General features: G+C 45.0%; 1 protein-coding gene across 2 annotated transcripts; it reads left to right on the top strand.

Annotated features, from left to right (window-relative positions):
• Positions 1-3,349: 3,349 nt before the first annotated feature.
• SUMO2 (small ubiquitin like modifier 2) lies at positions 3,350-10,752 on the top strand. 2 transcript variants are annotated; one of them, XM_086624094.1, is made up of 4 exons: positions 3,350-3,522; positions 5,204-5,335; positions 8,244-8,315; positions 9,871-10,752. In XM_086624094.1, the coding sequence occupies exons 1-4, from the start codon at positions 3,502-3,504 to the stop codon at positions 9,931-9,933; spliced, it is 288 nt and encodes a 95-aa protein (XP_086480220.1). In that variant the 5' UTR covers positions 3,350-3,501; the 3' UTR covers positions 9,934-10,752. The 2 variants fall into 2 exon arrangements, with proteins under 2 accessions (XP_086480220.1, XP_086480221.1); XM_086624095.1 differs by lacking the exon at positions 8,244-8,315.
• Positions 10,753-17,569: the final 6,817 nt, after the last annotated feature.

Here is a 17,569-nt window from a genome sequence, read left to right as displayed (position 1 = left end):
CAGACTGAGTGAGGGTCAGGGTCAGGCGGAGAAGGTGGCTGTAGCCCTCCTGGCTTGCTTACACCTTCATGTAACTGCTTGCTTCCTGTTCTCGCATCGAACTCACTGCAGAGTAACACACAGTTTTGAAGGGGCTGGAGTTCCTTTGTAGGCTTATGCTTGCAAATGTGCAGTAGCACACACCTCCTGCTTGTAGCCATCTTGTCTTAAAAACCTTCATGTTTTAAATCTCAGTGTGAAAGGGGATGTGTGTTGAACGTCCGTATTCCCTGCCCTCTTCAGAAGAGGGTGGAGAATTAAGCCAAAGAGCCCTGCAAGATCAAGACACGGTGTACTTCTTCCTTATAAAACTTCTGTACAAGAATGAAACAAGGCATGGAAATGTTTTAGGAAACAACACATGGAATTTTCTTCCCAGAGATGGAATTTCTCTGGAATTCTCACTGTGATGCTTCCCCATTCACTTCCCTTCAACTCCCTGCATTGGGGAGGAGGAGCTCAGAGAAACAAAAAGCTTAGACTTTGCCCCCCTCTGCTGCTGCCCGGACCCTGCAGGACTGGGTCCTTTGTAGTTCCCAGTGCGACTTCTCCCCTGCTGCTCACTCCGAGTGCTGCTGTCTAGCCAGTTATCGTTGTGGGTTTTAGCACTCGTCATTGTTGGCTTCACTGGATCTCCTGTATAATGCAAGTTTCCTCTGTTGCTATATGAGAAGAAAAGCCCATAAATGGGTTTTGTAGAAACCTGCTCTGTGACTGGGGATCTGTGTAATTGGTGGTGAGACCAGTGGTGGTACAGCTAAAACAGTTTTCAGCTTTTTTGAGCACGTAGAACTTCTGCAGTGGTGATGAAGTCTCATGCATTCTCATAAAATCTGGCGTATTTTTGTGTCTCCTGTTAAGCAGATTTGTCCTTTTGTGATGATGGCCCTAATGTCTGTCTCTCTTAACGCCATTCCTGCATTCGGTTCTTTCATGCCGCTCTCAGGCCTTGGCCAGTTTCATCTCACCCCCCAAATAAATCCTCCTCCTGGACCTGCAGCACAGAGATCTTCAAAGAGGGAGGGGGAAGAAGTGACGAGAGCAAAATAAAACAGTATTATCAGCAGCATCAGTCTTATGACACCCTTCCTCACAGCGGTGGCTTCTCTGTGATGTTGCATCATTTCTAAAAATAGAACTTAAGGTCCTTTGGGAAATGGCACTCGTCTTTTGTTCTGGAAAGTACCTCCTGTGTTTTGAGGCTCACTTTAAAAAGTCATGTACTAAGGAAAAGAATAGAGTGAGGTTTAAGATGCTTTATTTCCTTGTTCTCAGGTATAGTCCTGCTGCTTAGTGGTGATAATGGGCTTCAGAAGGTCCAGATGGCATTGTCCATTGCTCTTCAGAGCTAAAATAAAAGGTGAAGCGAGATCATAGGAGACTGATACCCTGACAAACTGCGAGGGGGATTTGTACAGGAGCATGTGGTTTCTTTAGCCACAGGTGCCTCTTGCCTCCCAGTAGCTCAAATAAATAGAAAATAATAACATGAGTAATTAAATGCAGGGAAAACAGGCAGGATAGACTAATTGGAACAGTCTTTTGATGATAAATCAAGGAAAATGACACAGACAGGAGTGGAAACTACAGCTCAAAAGAGTGTCAGTTTGAATCGCAGTTACAATTTAATGCAGCATCTCAGTTGTCTTCCTGGGTCAGATGAGCTCTTCCAGTGCCTCTGATTCTTCCAGAACTGACACATAAAGACTCTTCAGAAGGAGTAAAACGCTAAAACGTTCTGTGAAATCTTAGATAAGATTTGATCTTTCAGAGTACTGAAGCAGAGGGAAAATTTTACAACACACGAGAGCCTCGTCTACCAGGAGATGGTAAAAGACTGCCTGTGTTTTGGCGAAGCTCAGCTGGCTGCACGGGCCGTCTTCACTGCCTCACACGGGGTTGTGGGTGTGTTATTTTCTCAACTGTGGACTTGGGTGAAGGTTCAGCTTCAGCTTCCTGTCTTCAATTTCCAGACAATTACAATAAAACAAAAAACTCCCCATGAATCCGCACTCAGAAGGGAGGTCCTGGAATGTGACCTAACGTGACAAAAGGCAGAGGAGGGGGATCACGATCCACAGAGAAAAGCAGCCTGTATTTCCTCATAAGTTAAGTTTCTCTTCAGTTGATATTTCACTACTTGAGTAGTTTATTCTGGACAAATCCTGTCTTGTAACTTCTCTGGAATAGTGCAGAAGGTGTGTCATATGCAGGCCTGGGTTTTGTCACGCCGGGAGCAGAGGGTGTGCGTGACCACACGGCCACGTCTGTGTCGCGATCCAGAGCGTACTCACCAGTGGCACCAGTGTGGATACTGCCCACCTTTTAAAGCCACCCCTGAAGTATTTACAATGGTCACTGTTGTGTTTCTTTCCCACTTATGTGGAGAAACAGTTGACAAAAGATGGCAGCGGGTGTAACACTGGTGGAAGAAGGCTCAGAAACTTTGTGGGAACCTATTCAGTGCAATCCTCGGAGTTATGGAGAATTCCCGCCTCCCCTCCATTGGAATTACGTGAAGGAGTCACATCATTAGTAATGTATATCTTCTTATTTATGTATGATAATTTTTGAGGTGCTCTGTCCCGTCCTTAGCTGGTCAGAGAGCGTAAGTAAACCTTGACTGCCATTTTTTAATTCTGTTCGAGACGTTTTTCAGACGCAGCGGGGGCACGGCGGGTCCTGCTTCCCTCCGCAGAAACTGGATGTGCGTCAGGGCGAACCCGCGCCTCGCCTTCCCGGGGGAGACAGCCGGGGATTCGGGCGGCGGGCGGCTGTCAGACCGCGCAGCCTGTGCCGTGTCACCCGTGAAACAGCGAGGGGCGAAGAACCGCGCCAGGTCTGAGGAGGGCGAGGCGGAGGGGTCACCCGCGGGGAGAGCGCGGCAGGCGCGAGGGCAGCGGGCAGGGCCCGGGTGAGGCGCCGACGGGACGGCGGCGCTACGGGGCCCGGAGGCGGCCGGTGGGGCGGCGGAAGCCCCTTCCCGGGCGGTGCGGAGGGGAGCGGGGCGCCGCGGCCCGGCGGCCATTTTGAGGAGGACAATACCCGCCGCACGGCGGGGCCCGCTGCGCCCGGCGGGCGGGCGGGGCGGGGTGGGGCGCGCGCACGCAAGCGCGGGCAGCGGCCGGGGCGCGCGCACGCCCCGCCTCCCGCCGCCGCGTTATGTAACGGGCCGGGGCGCGCGCGCGCTCCCCAGCCCCGGCCTGTCCCCCGCCCTGTCCCCGCCCCCCCCGCCCGCCGGGGCCCAATGGGCGGCGGGGCCGCGCCGGAGGGGGGGCGGGGGAGAGCCGGGCGGGCGCGCGCACGCACGGGGCAAGGCGCGGCCCCGCGGCGGTGCGTGCGCGCTCCCTTCCCCCCCCCGCCTTCCCCTCTCTCTCTCCCTCTCTCTCCTCCGCCGCGCTCGGTCGTTTCTTCCCCCCCTTTGTGAGGCGCTCGGAGTGGCCCGGACACCGCTGACTCGCCATGGCCGACGAGAAGCCCAAGGTGAGGCCGGCGCCCTCCCGCCCCCGCCGCCTCCCTCCCTCGCCGCCTCGCTTCGCCCCTCAGGCGGCGGCGGGAGGCCAGGCCCCGGCCGCAGGCCCGGCCCCGGCCCGGCCAGCCGACGTCCTCGGCTCCGCCGCGCCGGCTTTGCGCGCCATTTTCCTGCGCACCCAGGCCGGGGCCGCCTTCCCGCCCCGCCGGGGGAGGGGGGCCGGGGCCGCAGCCTCCCGGGGCGGGCGGGCGGAGGATCCCCGGGGAGGGCGGCAGGGAAAGGGGGGGGCCGAGGGGGGCGAATCCGGGCTCCCTTCCCGCCCTCCTCAGGGAGAGAGGCAGGTCCGGAGGCGGTTGCTGCCGTCGCCTTCCTCCTCCTCCTCCTCCTCGCGGGAACGGATCCGGCCTCTCCGCGCGGCTGGCGGCGGCTCGGGCTCAGCATCCCCGCGCGTGGCCAGCCGTTCGCCGGGGCACTCGCCAGCCCCGTCCCGCACGGCGCTGGCAGGAGCGCGCCGGGGCCGCTCCGCCGCGGGAGGGGCGGGCGGGGATCGCTCGCTGCCCCTTTTGTGCTGCCGCTGGCCCCGGCCCCGCCGGCCGCGGGAGGGGCCGCCCGCGGGAGGCTCCGGCGGGCGGAGAGGAGCCGCGTGGAGCTTCGCTTTTCAGCAGCAGGAGTTAAAAACGAGCCACAGCGGAAACCCGCAACCGGCGAACGCCGCGCTACCGCCGGCCTTTTTTTTGTTTTTGTTTTTTCCTTATACCCACCCCCCATCATTTTTAAAGTGAGTTCGAAGACGCCAGAAATAACGGGCGGCGGCGGGCCGGTGCGCCGGGGCTGGAGCGCGGCGTGCGGGGTCCTGTCGCATGGCGGGACCCGCGCCCCGGCCCGGCCATCCCGCTCCCTCGCCGCTTCTCCGGGCGCTTCTCCTAAAGAAAACAGCTGGAAATGCTGCTGGGCACCTCCGGAGCGGGCGCTGCCCGCGAACCGGGCGGTGTTGAATCTTCTCTTTGCCTCTCCCGCCGTACTCGGGATCAGAACACGAGCTACGGAGTTGGAAGTTGTTTCTCTGCAATGGCTGCATGTGGCTTCTGATGGAAGCGAGAGGATCGGACTGCGTATTAACGAGGGGCTTTTCTTAAACCTTTTTGTGAAGGAGAAAGCTTGGTTCTTTTAAGATTTTGGTCACCTCGTCCAATACAGTTCTTTAAAGTATCTCGAAGTTTTCTTCAGAAGTACCTCAACTAACATGAAAAAGTTTGAGATACAGTAAGAAAGAGACTTGCTAATGGATGAGATCATAGTTTTAACATTAATAACTGTATTCCTTTGGTTGGAAACTGTAGTGTTGCATGTTATTATGCTCTTGGTGGAAATAACTTTTTTAAAAAAAAAAAAAATTGTTGTAAAACAACTGGCCGAGTAAGTCTTCATTGCTACTTTGCATGTTAACCAATCTCAAGAATGACAACTAATATTAGTAGGGTTTGGGTTTTTTCTTGGGCCTGGCTTTTTTTAATTTTCAAATAAAAAGTACTGACCTTTATTTCCTAATTCAAAGTTTCAAGTTGGTATACAGCTATAATATCGTTATTTCCTCCTTTTTAATGACCTGTTGCACTTTGGTGAAGCGTTCACTTCTTGTTTCATACCTTTTAAAAAAGTGTTGTTGTTTTTTCTTTTTTTTTTCCTCAACAGGAAGGAGTGAAGACTGAAAACAATGACCACATTAATCTGAAGGTGGCAGGGCAAGATGGGTCTGTGGTGCAGTTTAAGATTAAGAGGCACACACCACTTAGTAAACTAATGAAAGCCTATTGTGAACGACAGGTATGGCTCTTGTGTGATGTCAGGAGGACCGGTGTCTGGGGAGAGCTGATCTCCATAGAGATAGATGAAGACAGTGAAGTCTTAAAACTATGTAAATATGCAAAATGATAAAGACTTAACAGAAACTAATTGTGTCGTGGAAAGTGTATTGTTCTTAGGGTCTTTTTTATAGAGTGGACTGACTGGGCTGTGAAAGGAAATGGGTAAAATAAAGATCTGTTGTTATCTTTGTGACGTCTGCATTATAGGTGTAAGCCGTTGGGTGGCAGCTGTTACCCTACTGCTCAAAAATATCAATGTGGAAAGGGTGGGTTAGGAGCCTGTGGTGTGAGCTTAGGATAGAGAGCTGAGTGATAACCAGAGGTATTTTTGTAACTCTGAGTAACTTCACGGTCTGGTCAGAGACTTCTGATTTATTAGCTTAGTGTTACTGTAATAAGGTGAGAGAATATCAGTGAGTATTTCAGGGTTTAAAGGTGTCTAATGTCGAGCTGGAGAAGGAACTTGTATGCTTAATGATGAGCTTTGTTTTTTTCTCTTGTGGCCTGTTGTCGAATTAATCCTCTGAGGGACTGCTAGCGCGGTGGCAGCTGTAGCTGGCCTGCTGGGTTGTAGGCAACTATTGCAAGTTTTAAAAATACCTGTGTAAAGTGCTGTTTAAATTTGCTTCGGAAGCTTTTGATTAGGAAAATTTTCTCTCTGCTGTCCATGATTTTTTCAATTAATGTCTGCCTTTAAAAAGTTCCACTTCTGCGAAGTGTTTGGAATTGGGGAGGGTGGGTTTTTTTAGACACAAATCAAATACAATGAAATAAGTATAAAACGCTGGCGTAACTATTTCATCACCAAGAAAAACAAACTCTAATTCACATACAGAGTGGTGAAACCTCTTCAGTTTACCCTGTGCCGCGATAGGGTAGTGATACGAATAAAGACAGGGAGGGTCAGCTCTTAGTGAACCTGTGAATGTGTTCTTGTGTGGGGATAAATTAGTGAATGTTTGAGGCTGTGAGCTCATTTTTCCTACACCAATTCGTGTTATATTAGGTAAATCACTGGGTATTGTTTTTTGCAACTGTTAAGCACAGTTTATATCTGTCTTTTTGGGAATTTGAGAATTGGTTGTTGGTAAAGTCCTGGGGAAGATTATTTTAGAAGTACAGTTCACACTTCAGTTACTTGGATACAAACAAAAGTAAGATTCTAGAAATTTTCACCTGAATTTCTAGTCTGCTTTAAAAAAAAAAAAAAAAGCCACAAAAAAATAACTAAAAAAACCCCTAAGTGTCAATTGAAGAGGAAAAAAAACCTTTACAATGGGAGACGCTTCTGATTTCGGTTTTAAACTAGTAGGTATCCAAAGGATATTTCTATGGAGAGGGACTTGTTTTTAAATTTTATTTCTTAAGTGCTTACTTCCCAGACTTTGTTTAAAAGCATTTGTTCTGTATATCTCTGAAAGTTAGATTTCATTCGTGTTCCTTACAAGGCGTGTCCAATCTTAAAATCCTTAAGCTGTGGACTTTAGATTTCATTTTGGAGAGGTGGAACCTGCATATAGTAGAGAATTTAGCAGCTTTAAAGAATGAAAATCCTGTATTATGGAAGTAACTAAACCTTGAATGAAGAAACACTGAGAAAATGGCTCAAGCTGAATGTTGCTGTGCCAGAATGTGTTGCTGCCATCACACTTAGCTGCATGGTTTTCTTAAACAGAGGGATGCTCCTTCTGAGTGAGCACTGCAGAATCTTAGTCACACTGGAGAAGGCATTTTGCTTTGAACTATAAAGTCTTACCAAAAAACTTTACTAAACTACCAATAAAGTTTTTACTCATATTCTTTATTAAAATATTTTTCCTGACAAATCAACTTCTCAGAAATAATTACTATGTTAAGTTTTCTTTGTGTGTTACACCTGCTCTTGCGTGGCTAAATGAGGGCTTCTTTTCTAACTCAGAGATGCCACAGTAGCACCACGCAGTCTGTTGGATTCCCTTCAAAACCAGCTAGACTTCTGGTATTTTTAGGTGCTCTGTAGAGAAAGTAGCTAGCACTGGGAAAGAAGTAGGCACCAAGGTTCGTGGTTCAGGTTATTTCCTCCAACTTCATACATCTTCCTTTGCAGAATGTAGTGTGCTGCCGAATGCTTTGGAAAACTAACTCATGAATTTGGAGCTTATGTTATTAGTAGAAGGGATTGTTAATCTTTTTGAATCTGTTGGCTCAACGAAGAAGGAGAAGTAGGGTCTTCTGGGGGACGGAAGAGGTCGGCAAAATTACTATAGTGTGGTAGAAATGCTAGTTTGAAATACTGTTTGATAGTTTCTGGAAGTAGAAGATTCCTTTATTCTTTTTGAAAGTTCCAGCTGTGCATGGAAAACTTTGATCCCTTGATTTCTTGTTAATAGGAACTCAAGGTCAAAAAGTTACCATTGCTTACTCTTTGCTGCTGCAAACTCATAGGTGGTGGTTGCGTTTCTGGAAAAAATATTTTAGAGTACCTTTGCTTCCGGGGAAGATCAAAAGGAGTGTTGAATGTTAATGTTTCACGTTTGTTACCCAAAGTGCTGCATCTGATTTTTAAGTGAATTTTTATTAAAAAGCACTACAAAAAATCCTGGCCTTTGAGGTGAGACTCAGTGTCCTAGAAATTGCTTTATTTTAACTTGCAGTCAGCGGGGGCACTGTTGCTTCTCTTACTGAACACAATGTGATTTTTGATACAGCACGGATTGCAAGATTTGAAGTGAAATGCCTTGAAGTCAGTGCATGAGGGGAGTACAAAAACTTATATGTGGGTTATGAACAGTGGCTTTTAATGATCATGCTGCAATTCCAGTGACAAGAACCAGTGAGTACTTTTACACCAGATTTAACTTGCCTTTGTGTTCCTTCTCTTTGTCCAGGGGTTGTCAATGAGGCAAATCAGATTCCGGTTCGATGGGCAGCCAATTAATGAAACAGACACACCTGCACAGGTAAACAACGGAAGAAAGACTAAAGAACTGTATTTGAAATTTGCTGCAGGAGTTGATTCTTCAGTTTCATATAAAATACTTGTGTAATTGTATGTATTAGTGATAGAACTTGATCTTTTTTCACCATTGTTTTGGTATAACTAGTTTAGAATTACTGGAAATGGAATCTAAGACTTCTCTAGTGTTTTGAGTAATAAGTCTGTATCACTGTAGTAATAAGATGAAGTGCAGTGTACAGATGGTGAGTCTTATAAAACCATCCTTTTGTTAAGTCACAGCTCTGCAATAAGAATTGGTAAACTAAGAATTGAGTTTTTCCTGATGCAATGGCTTTATTTTTTTTATAAAAGCTTGCCAGGGTGTTATCAGAGATCCTGTTTGCAAACTTGCATTTGTAATACAAAAGTAGTTTTCTGTTATTTGGAACTTGAAGTTTTGTTTCAGCAGCTTAAATTTAATGACTGCTGTGAAGTTTGGGTGGGTTGCCTGCTTGCAGCTGGTTAAAATGGAGGCCATTCCAGGAACAGAGGGGTTCACTGTGACTCTTGAGTATTTTTCTGTGCTGCTCCAGGTCGCTGTGTTTAGTCAGCCTTTCGAAGTGATACAGTTTTATATGCTTTTCAGAACCACTTGTTACGAAATAAGGGACTTTTGTTTTTAGAAGGTTTATAGTAGATCTCTATTTTCTAAGCTATTGCTCCGAAGAACGTGCCTCTTACAGCAACAGCCCATGCAACTTTTTGACTTGGAATACTGATAATTGAGGCAACGGGGTGCTTTTCTCTCCATCCATGTTATGCTGAAGCTAAGGATCAGTCTATTTATAGCTTCAGTAAATGCCATAGACCAGTTTGATTTCCTGGCGCAGAAATTGAGACCGTTTAGAAATATAACTTACATTAGTTAGAGCAACTCCTTCAGTCTTTGTACAGATTTTGACAGTAGGTAACACTAACATCCCAGGAATATCAGCTGAGAAAAAAGAATTATATTAATGAAATATTGCTGTTCCCCACTGGCAGTTTGTTACGTTGTTGACTGTGTAAAGTGTTTGGGATTTTTTTTTCTTGTGCTTATTGATGCTTGGATTTACTGCCTGGTTGGGCGAGGAGCCTCAATTATAGTCTGCTTGCTTTAGTGATGTAGCGAAAGTCATTTGAACAATAACAGCAAAGTGGAATTGTGGCCATGTGCTAAGGTAAACTGAGGAAGTAAACAGGAGAAAGAAGACGCAATGGCAAAGTAGGATACAGAATTAACATATTACAAATGCAGATCTTTTCCATAGGAGTCATACAGTGCACCCTGAAGTTCCATACTAGGATTCATTCTAGGACAGCAGTTATCAGCTGGCATTTTTTCCCATGCAGTTTCTTTGCTTTTGAGTTGTGGTGCAGTAGGTTAAATGTACAAAGTGATGATGAGGGAGGGGAATGGGGCTGGTCTGGTTAAGTTGCATAAAAATAAACATGAAGATAGGAAATGTGAGAACAACCCTGCCCATCGTAGATACCTGTGAAGAGCTGAAAGCCCTTTTTTCTCTTTTCTGCTGTAGTTGGAAATGGAGGACGAAGATACAATTGATGTGTTCCAGCAGCAAACAGGAGGAGTTTACTAAAAACAAAACAAAAAAACAAACATACAAAAAAAGAGCCTGCTACTTTCCTCTCCAGAACTGTGCTCCCACAGGCGACACATTCACAATTAGAAAAATGAGACTTGGTTCAGCCACATCCTGACTACTACAGTATAGTTTTCTCTCTTCTCTCTCTGATTTTTTTCCTATTCCTTCTATTGTACATAAAGTAACTGGTGTATGTGCACAGACATAATGCATATTTTTTTTAACTAAATGGCCAATGGTATGTTTTGATCAACATTTAATGGAGATGGGGTGGGAAAACAAACTGGTTCTGTGAAAATGCCCCTTTCTCCATTAGTGGCATGCTCCTTCTACTTTTATCTTTATATTCCAGTAAGTTATTTTGCTCTCACTGTTTAAAAACACAAACCTTGCATACCTTGTTTGATTGGATAATTTCAATGTTTTTCTTTTATCATTGTAAAACCAAGGACAATTTTATAACTTTTTTGTACGTAGCTGTTACATGTAGAGCAATCTCTGTCTAAGTAGGGGTAAATTACTCTTAAAAAAAAAAAAAATCCTAGATAGTTTTCCCTTCAAGTAAAGCGTCTTGTTGTTTAAATAAACTTCTTGTTTAAAATAACCAGTTTTCTTTATTTTTCTGTGGAGTAGTCGTACTCAGCACTTGTATTTCTTTCTCTGCAGCACTTTATGCTTCTCAGTTCTGAGCTTTCTGTGTGGTAAGTAAGTATTATCCCTGTTTCACAGTCAGAAGACTGTTGGAAAATGGAAGACTTCCTTGAAACCTCAGTCAGTAGTTGAACTGGAAATAGAAGTCAGTTTTGTCTTCTCTTGATTTTTCTTTTTTTTAATGTATGTTCTGCTAAGCCAAAAATGTTTGATTAGGCAAACTGCAAAATACTGACTACTTACTTATGCCTTTGCGTTGAGCTCTTTTTGTCAGTCTTTAATAGAAAGATCAATATTGTTGTTACAGTAGCTTACTTAAAATGCTGTATTTGAATGCTTTTTGATGTAAACATTAAGTTAAAATCAGCAAATAATTTCATTAACCATTCAGTTTACCGTGGTATCAAATGGGAGATGCTTGGAAATGTAAAGCAAAAATAAAAAAATTGAGTTCTGTTTTGGGTGTATTTAGCTATGGTGGTGTAGATTCCAAGCTCTGCTTTACCATTTTGGTGTTCCTGCTTGGAAATGGGAAGAGGCTTGAAGTACTGAAGGGACAGTGATGTTTTTTGTGGGTCCTTTCCACAAGGCTGTTATCTGAGTTTTTCTCATGGGGAAGTTTAGAGGTTGTGGTGAAATCCGTAAATGTTCAGGAAAGATTATGTACCTGTCTGCTCAGCAGCCCCAGAGCATTCTCTGGTGTCCTAGGAATGTTCTAATATTTTGTGGTGTTTGCAGTAAGTTAATGCTCTTTTAGGGATTAACTCGTTAGCAAAGCTCACTTTTTGGTGGTGTTTTTTTGTAATAGTTAATGCAAGAAGTGATTATTACATGATAGTCATGTGCCTGCTGGATCTGAAAATTGTTTAACTTTGTGGCAGAATGATGGGTCTGTGCATTTAGCTGATGGACAATGATATATTTGAGTTCTGTCACGATTTTAACACACTTGGTATAACATTAATTGCATCTAATGGAGATACAAGGTACTTCTGTCTGCTTTTGCAGTTGCTTTTGCAGTTGCTTTTGGCTGTGTAGCTGCAGAATGTCACCTACTGTATGCCATTGTTTTAATTCTAGGAAATTCTACTGCTAAGCAGATTATTTCCTACGTATCTTGTAGACTTCTGTGGTATATTGCAAGGCTGGAATTCCCTCTTGTGAACAAATGTTTTCATATCCAAACCCACAAAGGCCTGGAAAAAAAACATTTTTGAAATAGGAGGGAAGGGGAATATATTTCAACACCTTTCATAGGTTAGATATGAAATACGTTCCTCTCTGGCTTTAGAATCTCTGGCTTTCAACCTGGCTAGACTTCTGATAACAGTATATAAAATTCTTTCGATTTGTCATGCCAAGACTTTTCCCAGGAGAAAGCTGTTTTTATCTTGTTTGGTCAAAAAAGGTGTTTGGACTTGCTTTAGTTTCTGGAGAAAGGGTGAGGTCTCCTTAAATACAGTTTTTTTCAGCCCAGCTTAAGACTGTGAAGCTCAAAACTCCCTGTTGTATCTTGCCTACTGTTTTTTCTTTCCTGAGGCGATAGAAGTGACAGGTACTGAGCAGCATGCTTTCAAAAACAATGTCTTAATTTCCTGAATTAGTAGAGTGGTAGTTCATCTGTCATGAACTTATGTGCAGGATTCGTGCAACATCATGTGCCATTAATAAAACAAGACCATTTAACATGAATTTTTATTAGCTTACCAAAATTCCCCTGTTCAAAAATGAAGAACATGGGCTTTTGTACCTTTGGATTGATGTGGCAGCTTTGGAAATACACGTTAATTCATCATAAATTGAAATTTCCTCCAGTATTTACCAACAGGCTTTAAAAAATTGGAGAGACCTTGATCACCTGAATTTCTCAATTTCTCACATCTGTGCGCTGTTCACCTGAGCGTGCTTTTCATGTTTCTGGAATCCTCCAACAGTGCTGAACGGTGTTTGTGTAAGATGGGGACTGCCATCAAAAACTGATAAAATGGTCTTTTCTGAGACATGTCTCCTTGATTAGATAAAAATCAAGAAACTGCTCAAAGACCTTGAGCGACTTAAGAGCCTCAAACATTTAATTTCCACTAGTCTGGCAAATTAAGTGGACTGGCACATTCTGATACAGAACATATTTGTGTATGCAGCAATACTAACCTGTTTTTTTAAAAACTGGTTTTTTTAGAACTCTTCTTGCGTGATCTTGCAAATACTCCCCTTGTGACAGAACTTGTTGCTTGTCAGTACTGCTCCTCTGTTGCTTAGAGAATTTACCTGTTGATTGCTGTTTGCTGGGGCCCAAATGGTTTTACTGTGACTCCCTCTTCACTAAGAAAGCTACTGCTAGGGGTGATGATTCGGAAGCAGTATGAAGTACAGGGATATAAGCCATTTGGATCAAATTATTTGGAGTTCACTTAGCTATTTGGCCTGGCTTGATTTGGAATAGTTTTCATTTGCAGTGGTAACCTAATGGACTACTGGAAGTCCAGATGTCAGAGGATAAAGGAAAACTTGTCATGCTCGTTGGAAGGTAAGTTTTTCATGTTTATTAAACAGCTGAGACCTTTCAAGAGCCTGGGCAGATTATACTATTACCCACAATTTTCAAATAATGTATTCTAAAGTGATTGCCATGCAATTTAGTTAATATTCCTCTCCTGGTTTTCAAATGAAAAAGAATGGACTAAGTCATAATTGGATACAATACTCTAGCGAGTTCTCGTGGATGGCAAGACCTTGCCTTTGGCACATGCTGGGCTTTTAGTCCCTCCAACAGTTTCACTTACAGAACGGATGTGACCAGTTATTTAAAAAGATGTAACCAAAATTGTTTGTTTCAGGCACCTAAAAGAAGGCGTTTTCATCCGTGTACAGGGAGGGATAATGACAGATGGGAAGCACAGCTGGTTTTGGTGAGACCCTTCGTTCTCACACCTGCAAATCAGTGCCTCAGTTTATCTGCACAATGGGTTAATGCCCATTTAATAGGGCTCCTGGGAGGATCGGTACTAAGTGGCCTGGGGTGGTGGGAGTGCAAGGCTGTTCTGAAATGGAATATGCTGAACTGCCAAGAGTGTAAGGAAATGCTGCAAGTGGTAATGTGAGATTCTTGTACTGGCATGTGGAGGTGTCCTGAACAAAAGAAAAACCCCTGAACTAGTGCTAAGATAATTGCTGCTGCGAGATAACTACAGTGTCAAAACAGATATAGCATCTCTGCAAAGGTTATGGTCAAAACCAGATTATTTTCTTGCAAGAATATTCCTTTCTAGTACTGTCTCTTGATTACTTCTGAGGCAGACAATGTGATGTGAGTGCTGTTATTCTGTCTGGTGGATACTGGTTCTATTGTGGCTGCTCCTGCAACATTAATGAAAAGGTGTAATGTGACTGCCTCAAAGAAACAGTACTTCCTGTGCTTCAGCCAGTTGGAAAGAATTGAATTTCTAAGAATAGGAATTTTGAAAGCTGAAAGTGGAAAACTAGATTCTTTGATCCTCATGTTAAACTGAAAGTGAACAATAAATTGAAGGATTTCTATTACAATTTTAGATTGTGGCCGCTTCTCAGCACGCTTCTGTCACCTGGTGTGATGGACTGTTGTGGAGTAATAAAAGACAATCTAAAAGCATTTAAATAACTTGAATTATTCTAGTCTAATCTAGTACATTTCATTCTCTGGATTGTTGAGGTTTATTCATTCTGGCTGTTAATCCGTTGCCAAACTGAATGTGTTCTGATAGTGAATAATTTAATCCTCTAATTTTTCTTGCTTTTTTGTACTTAGTGTCAGAACGAATTGGTAATACAGCACTTCTCCCTGCTGGTTGGGGTATAGAAGCGTGAGGATAAACAGGAGATGGAAGACTAGATTTTGATCCCTGTTTCCAGTTTTTGGTTGGCCTTCAAGATGCTTAATTGCAGAGGTTTTCTGGTTCCTTCACTAGGAGGATGGGACTAATGGTCTTACTCTGAAATGGAGTTGCTGGGAGGCCCAGCTGGATTTTATGAAATGGTTTGAGTCCCTTTGAGGGGAAGACTCTCCCTCTTCTGAAGAATTTCAGCTTGTGCGGGAGGGATCAAGTAGGGCTGATGGTGCTGTGAAAGTGGCTTGCTGTTGGCAGAGATCTGGAAGTGACAAGGGTCAGCTGGAGAAAGACAACAGGAGTGTATGAGTCGGTGAGGAGCTGCAGTGGGAGTGGGGGCTATGGGAAGGGTTGTAGGTTTAACGATCCTGAGATGAAGATGACTTTGGAGCACTGGAGAAAGACTAAGATTGTGGAAGCCCAAATAAATAGTAAATAGGTTGTTGCTCCTTAGGAAAAGAGTATTCTGCAGGGAAACATGGACACGTGATGAATTTTGTGCTGGTTTTGGTGGCTTAGATTCCCCCCCATTTCAGCATCCAGTCTGTAGATGTCATTAAAGCACATCTGATGTCCTGCAAGGGCTCTCGAAGCATCACTTGATCGAGAAAACTTAACAGTTTAAGCAAACTTGGACAAGACCAAAGTGGAATGAAAGGAGCTCTTTGAGGACTCTGTCAAGACACTGACTTCCTCTTCCAGTGATGCCTCTTTCTCTGACTAAGGAACAGTGCTTTGGAGAACACTGCCAGACTTGGTAATGCTGGATGCCCAGACATGAACTGGCAGCAGCATGAATTGGCCACTCTGCTTTTTATGTGTCTGCAGCTTTGAGAGGAGTGTGGACATTGTGATTCAGGCCTCCTTCCCATATGGAAACTGTTAGGAACTTTACCTGAAGATGTAGAGAGACACCAAAGCAACTTTCACAACTCTTGCAAACTATGGCATCTGCTCAGTAGGAAAAACTGTCGGATCTATAGGATGCCAGTCTCCCACTGAACTTCCACCATGCATCGCTTCAGATGCCAAAGTCTTGTGACAGCTGCAAATCCAGCGGTAACAAGGATTATTTATTAGCTGATGATCACTTTTTACCTTCAGCTGTGAATTAATTGGGGGAAGAAAAGAAGACAAGGCTGAGTCAAAACTTCCTTTTTTGTACGATGTGCTTGGAATAAAAAAAGTGCATTGTGACCGTTCCTTAAATAGCAGTGACTGGTGTGAAAAAGAAACCCTTGGTCATGGGAGGTGGACCAAACTAAGGCTTTTCCCAAACCAATGGTGTCTCTCCTTGCCTAACCCTTGCATTTCCTGGAGTCTTGTTCAAAATTCCAGATGCTTTTTGCATTCGTTGTCGGATGAATTTCAATAACAGGTGGAACTGTTTGGTGTCTGAGTTTTTTCAAACAGCTGCTGAGAATTGTTCTGGTCAAATGTCATCATCCTGGGAAGGATCGTAAGCCCAGTTTCTGTAGCAATGCTCATAAACCCCTTGATCTTGTTATGGTAAACAATCAGCAAAGCAGCTTTTATTTAAAGACTATCCTGCAGTCAGGACTCTCTGAGAAATCAGTGGGGTTCCTTGGAAATACCGAAGGTTTAGAATTTTGGAGCTGCATGTTAGAACTAGCTTTGTCAGAGGGAGGGGGTTTTTCTTCATTTTGACTTTAAAGAATGGCTCCATGTGTCTCAGGGGTACAAATTTAAGAGTCAAATCCTCTCAGTTCGAATGAAAAGCGTTTAGATGACAAAATACTTTTGAAGGTTCCCAAGAGAGCGAATGTTTACCTGCATGCAAGTAGGTATCATTTGACTTCTTAATGCCCACGCCTAAGGGATAATGGAATTAAAACAACTGTGTCATGTTACTTAACATTTCCCTTTAATCTACCTCTAGAAAGTTACGATTCAACAGGGAATTCCCTGGGGACCTAAATAGTGGTTGGGGCTTTTTTTTTTAAACAGAAATTTTCTATAGATCCTACATTAGGAAAAAAAACCACCACTCTGGTCCTGTTTGTGTAGTTTTAGCAGTTCCGCTCTTTCCTGAGTTGTGTTAATGTCAAGGCTGGTGATGATTTGGACACTTGACCTCTCATTGTAGATAGCGGAGTAGTGCAAACAAAGCTTGCGTTTTCCTGACCAAAAGAAATATATTTTGTAGAAAAGTGTTTCGGGAGTATTGAGGGCTGTTGTTAGTGCAACCTGGGATGGATGGATAGAACAGGTAGGGGGTTTCTTTCCCCCTTCTCCCTCCTTTCTGCATGTACTAATTAAAATATTTGCATTGCGTAGGTCCTGATGCATTCCTTTTGGAGTAAAAGTTGTGATGATCAAGGAAGCACCTGTGTGTCTGACAGCTGCAGGGAGTTCAGGAAGCTCCGAGTCACCAAATCAAAGGTGGATTTGACAGGTCAGCACCCGACATCTGGTGATTTAAATCTCGTGCTGTACGAGTTTTGTGGTGTCGCTGGGTGGAAGATACGCGGCACAAAAACACGCAGCCTGGTGCGCCGAAGGCCCAGGCGAGCAGCATTGCTGGGCTTTGTGCTCCACCTGCCATAGATGCTCTGGGCCTTGCCTAATTTTAGCGGAATAACCCACTGCTCCGCAGTTGTCTGGTACCGCGGAGGACTGTATTGCCCGTGTGTTCTGCTCCGAGGTGGCTGTTTCTCGTCGTCCCTGCTGCAGCAGCCCGGTGCGGCTCTGCGGGCTGTCCCGTGTGTCTTCGTCCCTGCTGGAAGCAGCCCCTAACGCCGCAGCCGCCTGGTGCAAACACCTCCCAGGCCTCCATGGATCGCCCTCCCCTGTCCTTTGGAGCTGTGCCGCGACCTGGCCTGAGGCAACTCCAAGGCGGGCCGGGCCGGGCCGCCTCCCGGCACGGCAGTGAGAGGAAGCGGGGCCTGGGCAGGGCTGGGCGGTGGCGGCCCGGCGGCCCTTGAGGCGCTGAACGTGGAGGTGCCATGGAGGGCTGCGGGGCGGGCGGAGCGCGAAGGGTGTTCGCCGAGGAAGCGCGATGGACGGGCCCCCGCCGCGGGCCTCTTGGGGGCCAGGCCGGTGAGACTTTTGTCTCGCCTCATGCGTGGCTGAGCCAATCGCGGCTCACCTGATGG

This window comes from Tauraco erythrolophus, chromosome 20, assembly GCF_009769465.1.
Source record: "Tauraco erythrolophus isolate bTauEry1 chromosome 20, bTauEry1.pri, whole genome shotgun sequence".
Classification (NCBI taxonomy): Eukaryota; Metazoa; Chordata; class Aves; order Musophagiformes; family Musophagidae; genus Tauraco; species Tauraco erythrolophus.
Note: the sequence above shows the minus strand (reverse complement) of the source record. Positions and strands in the feature narration are given on the sequence as shown.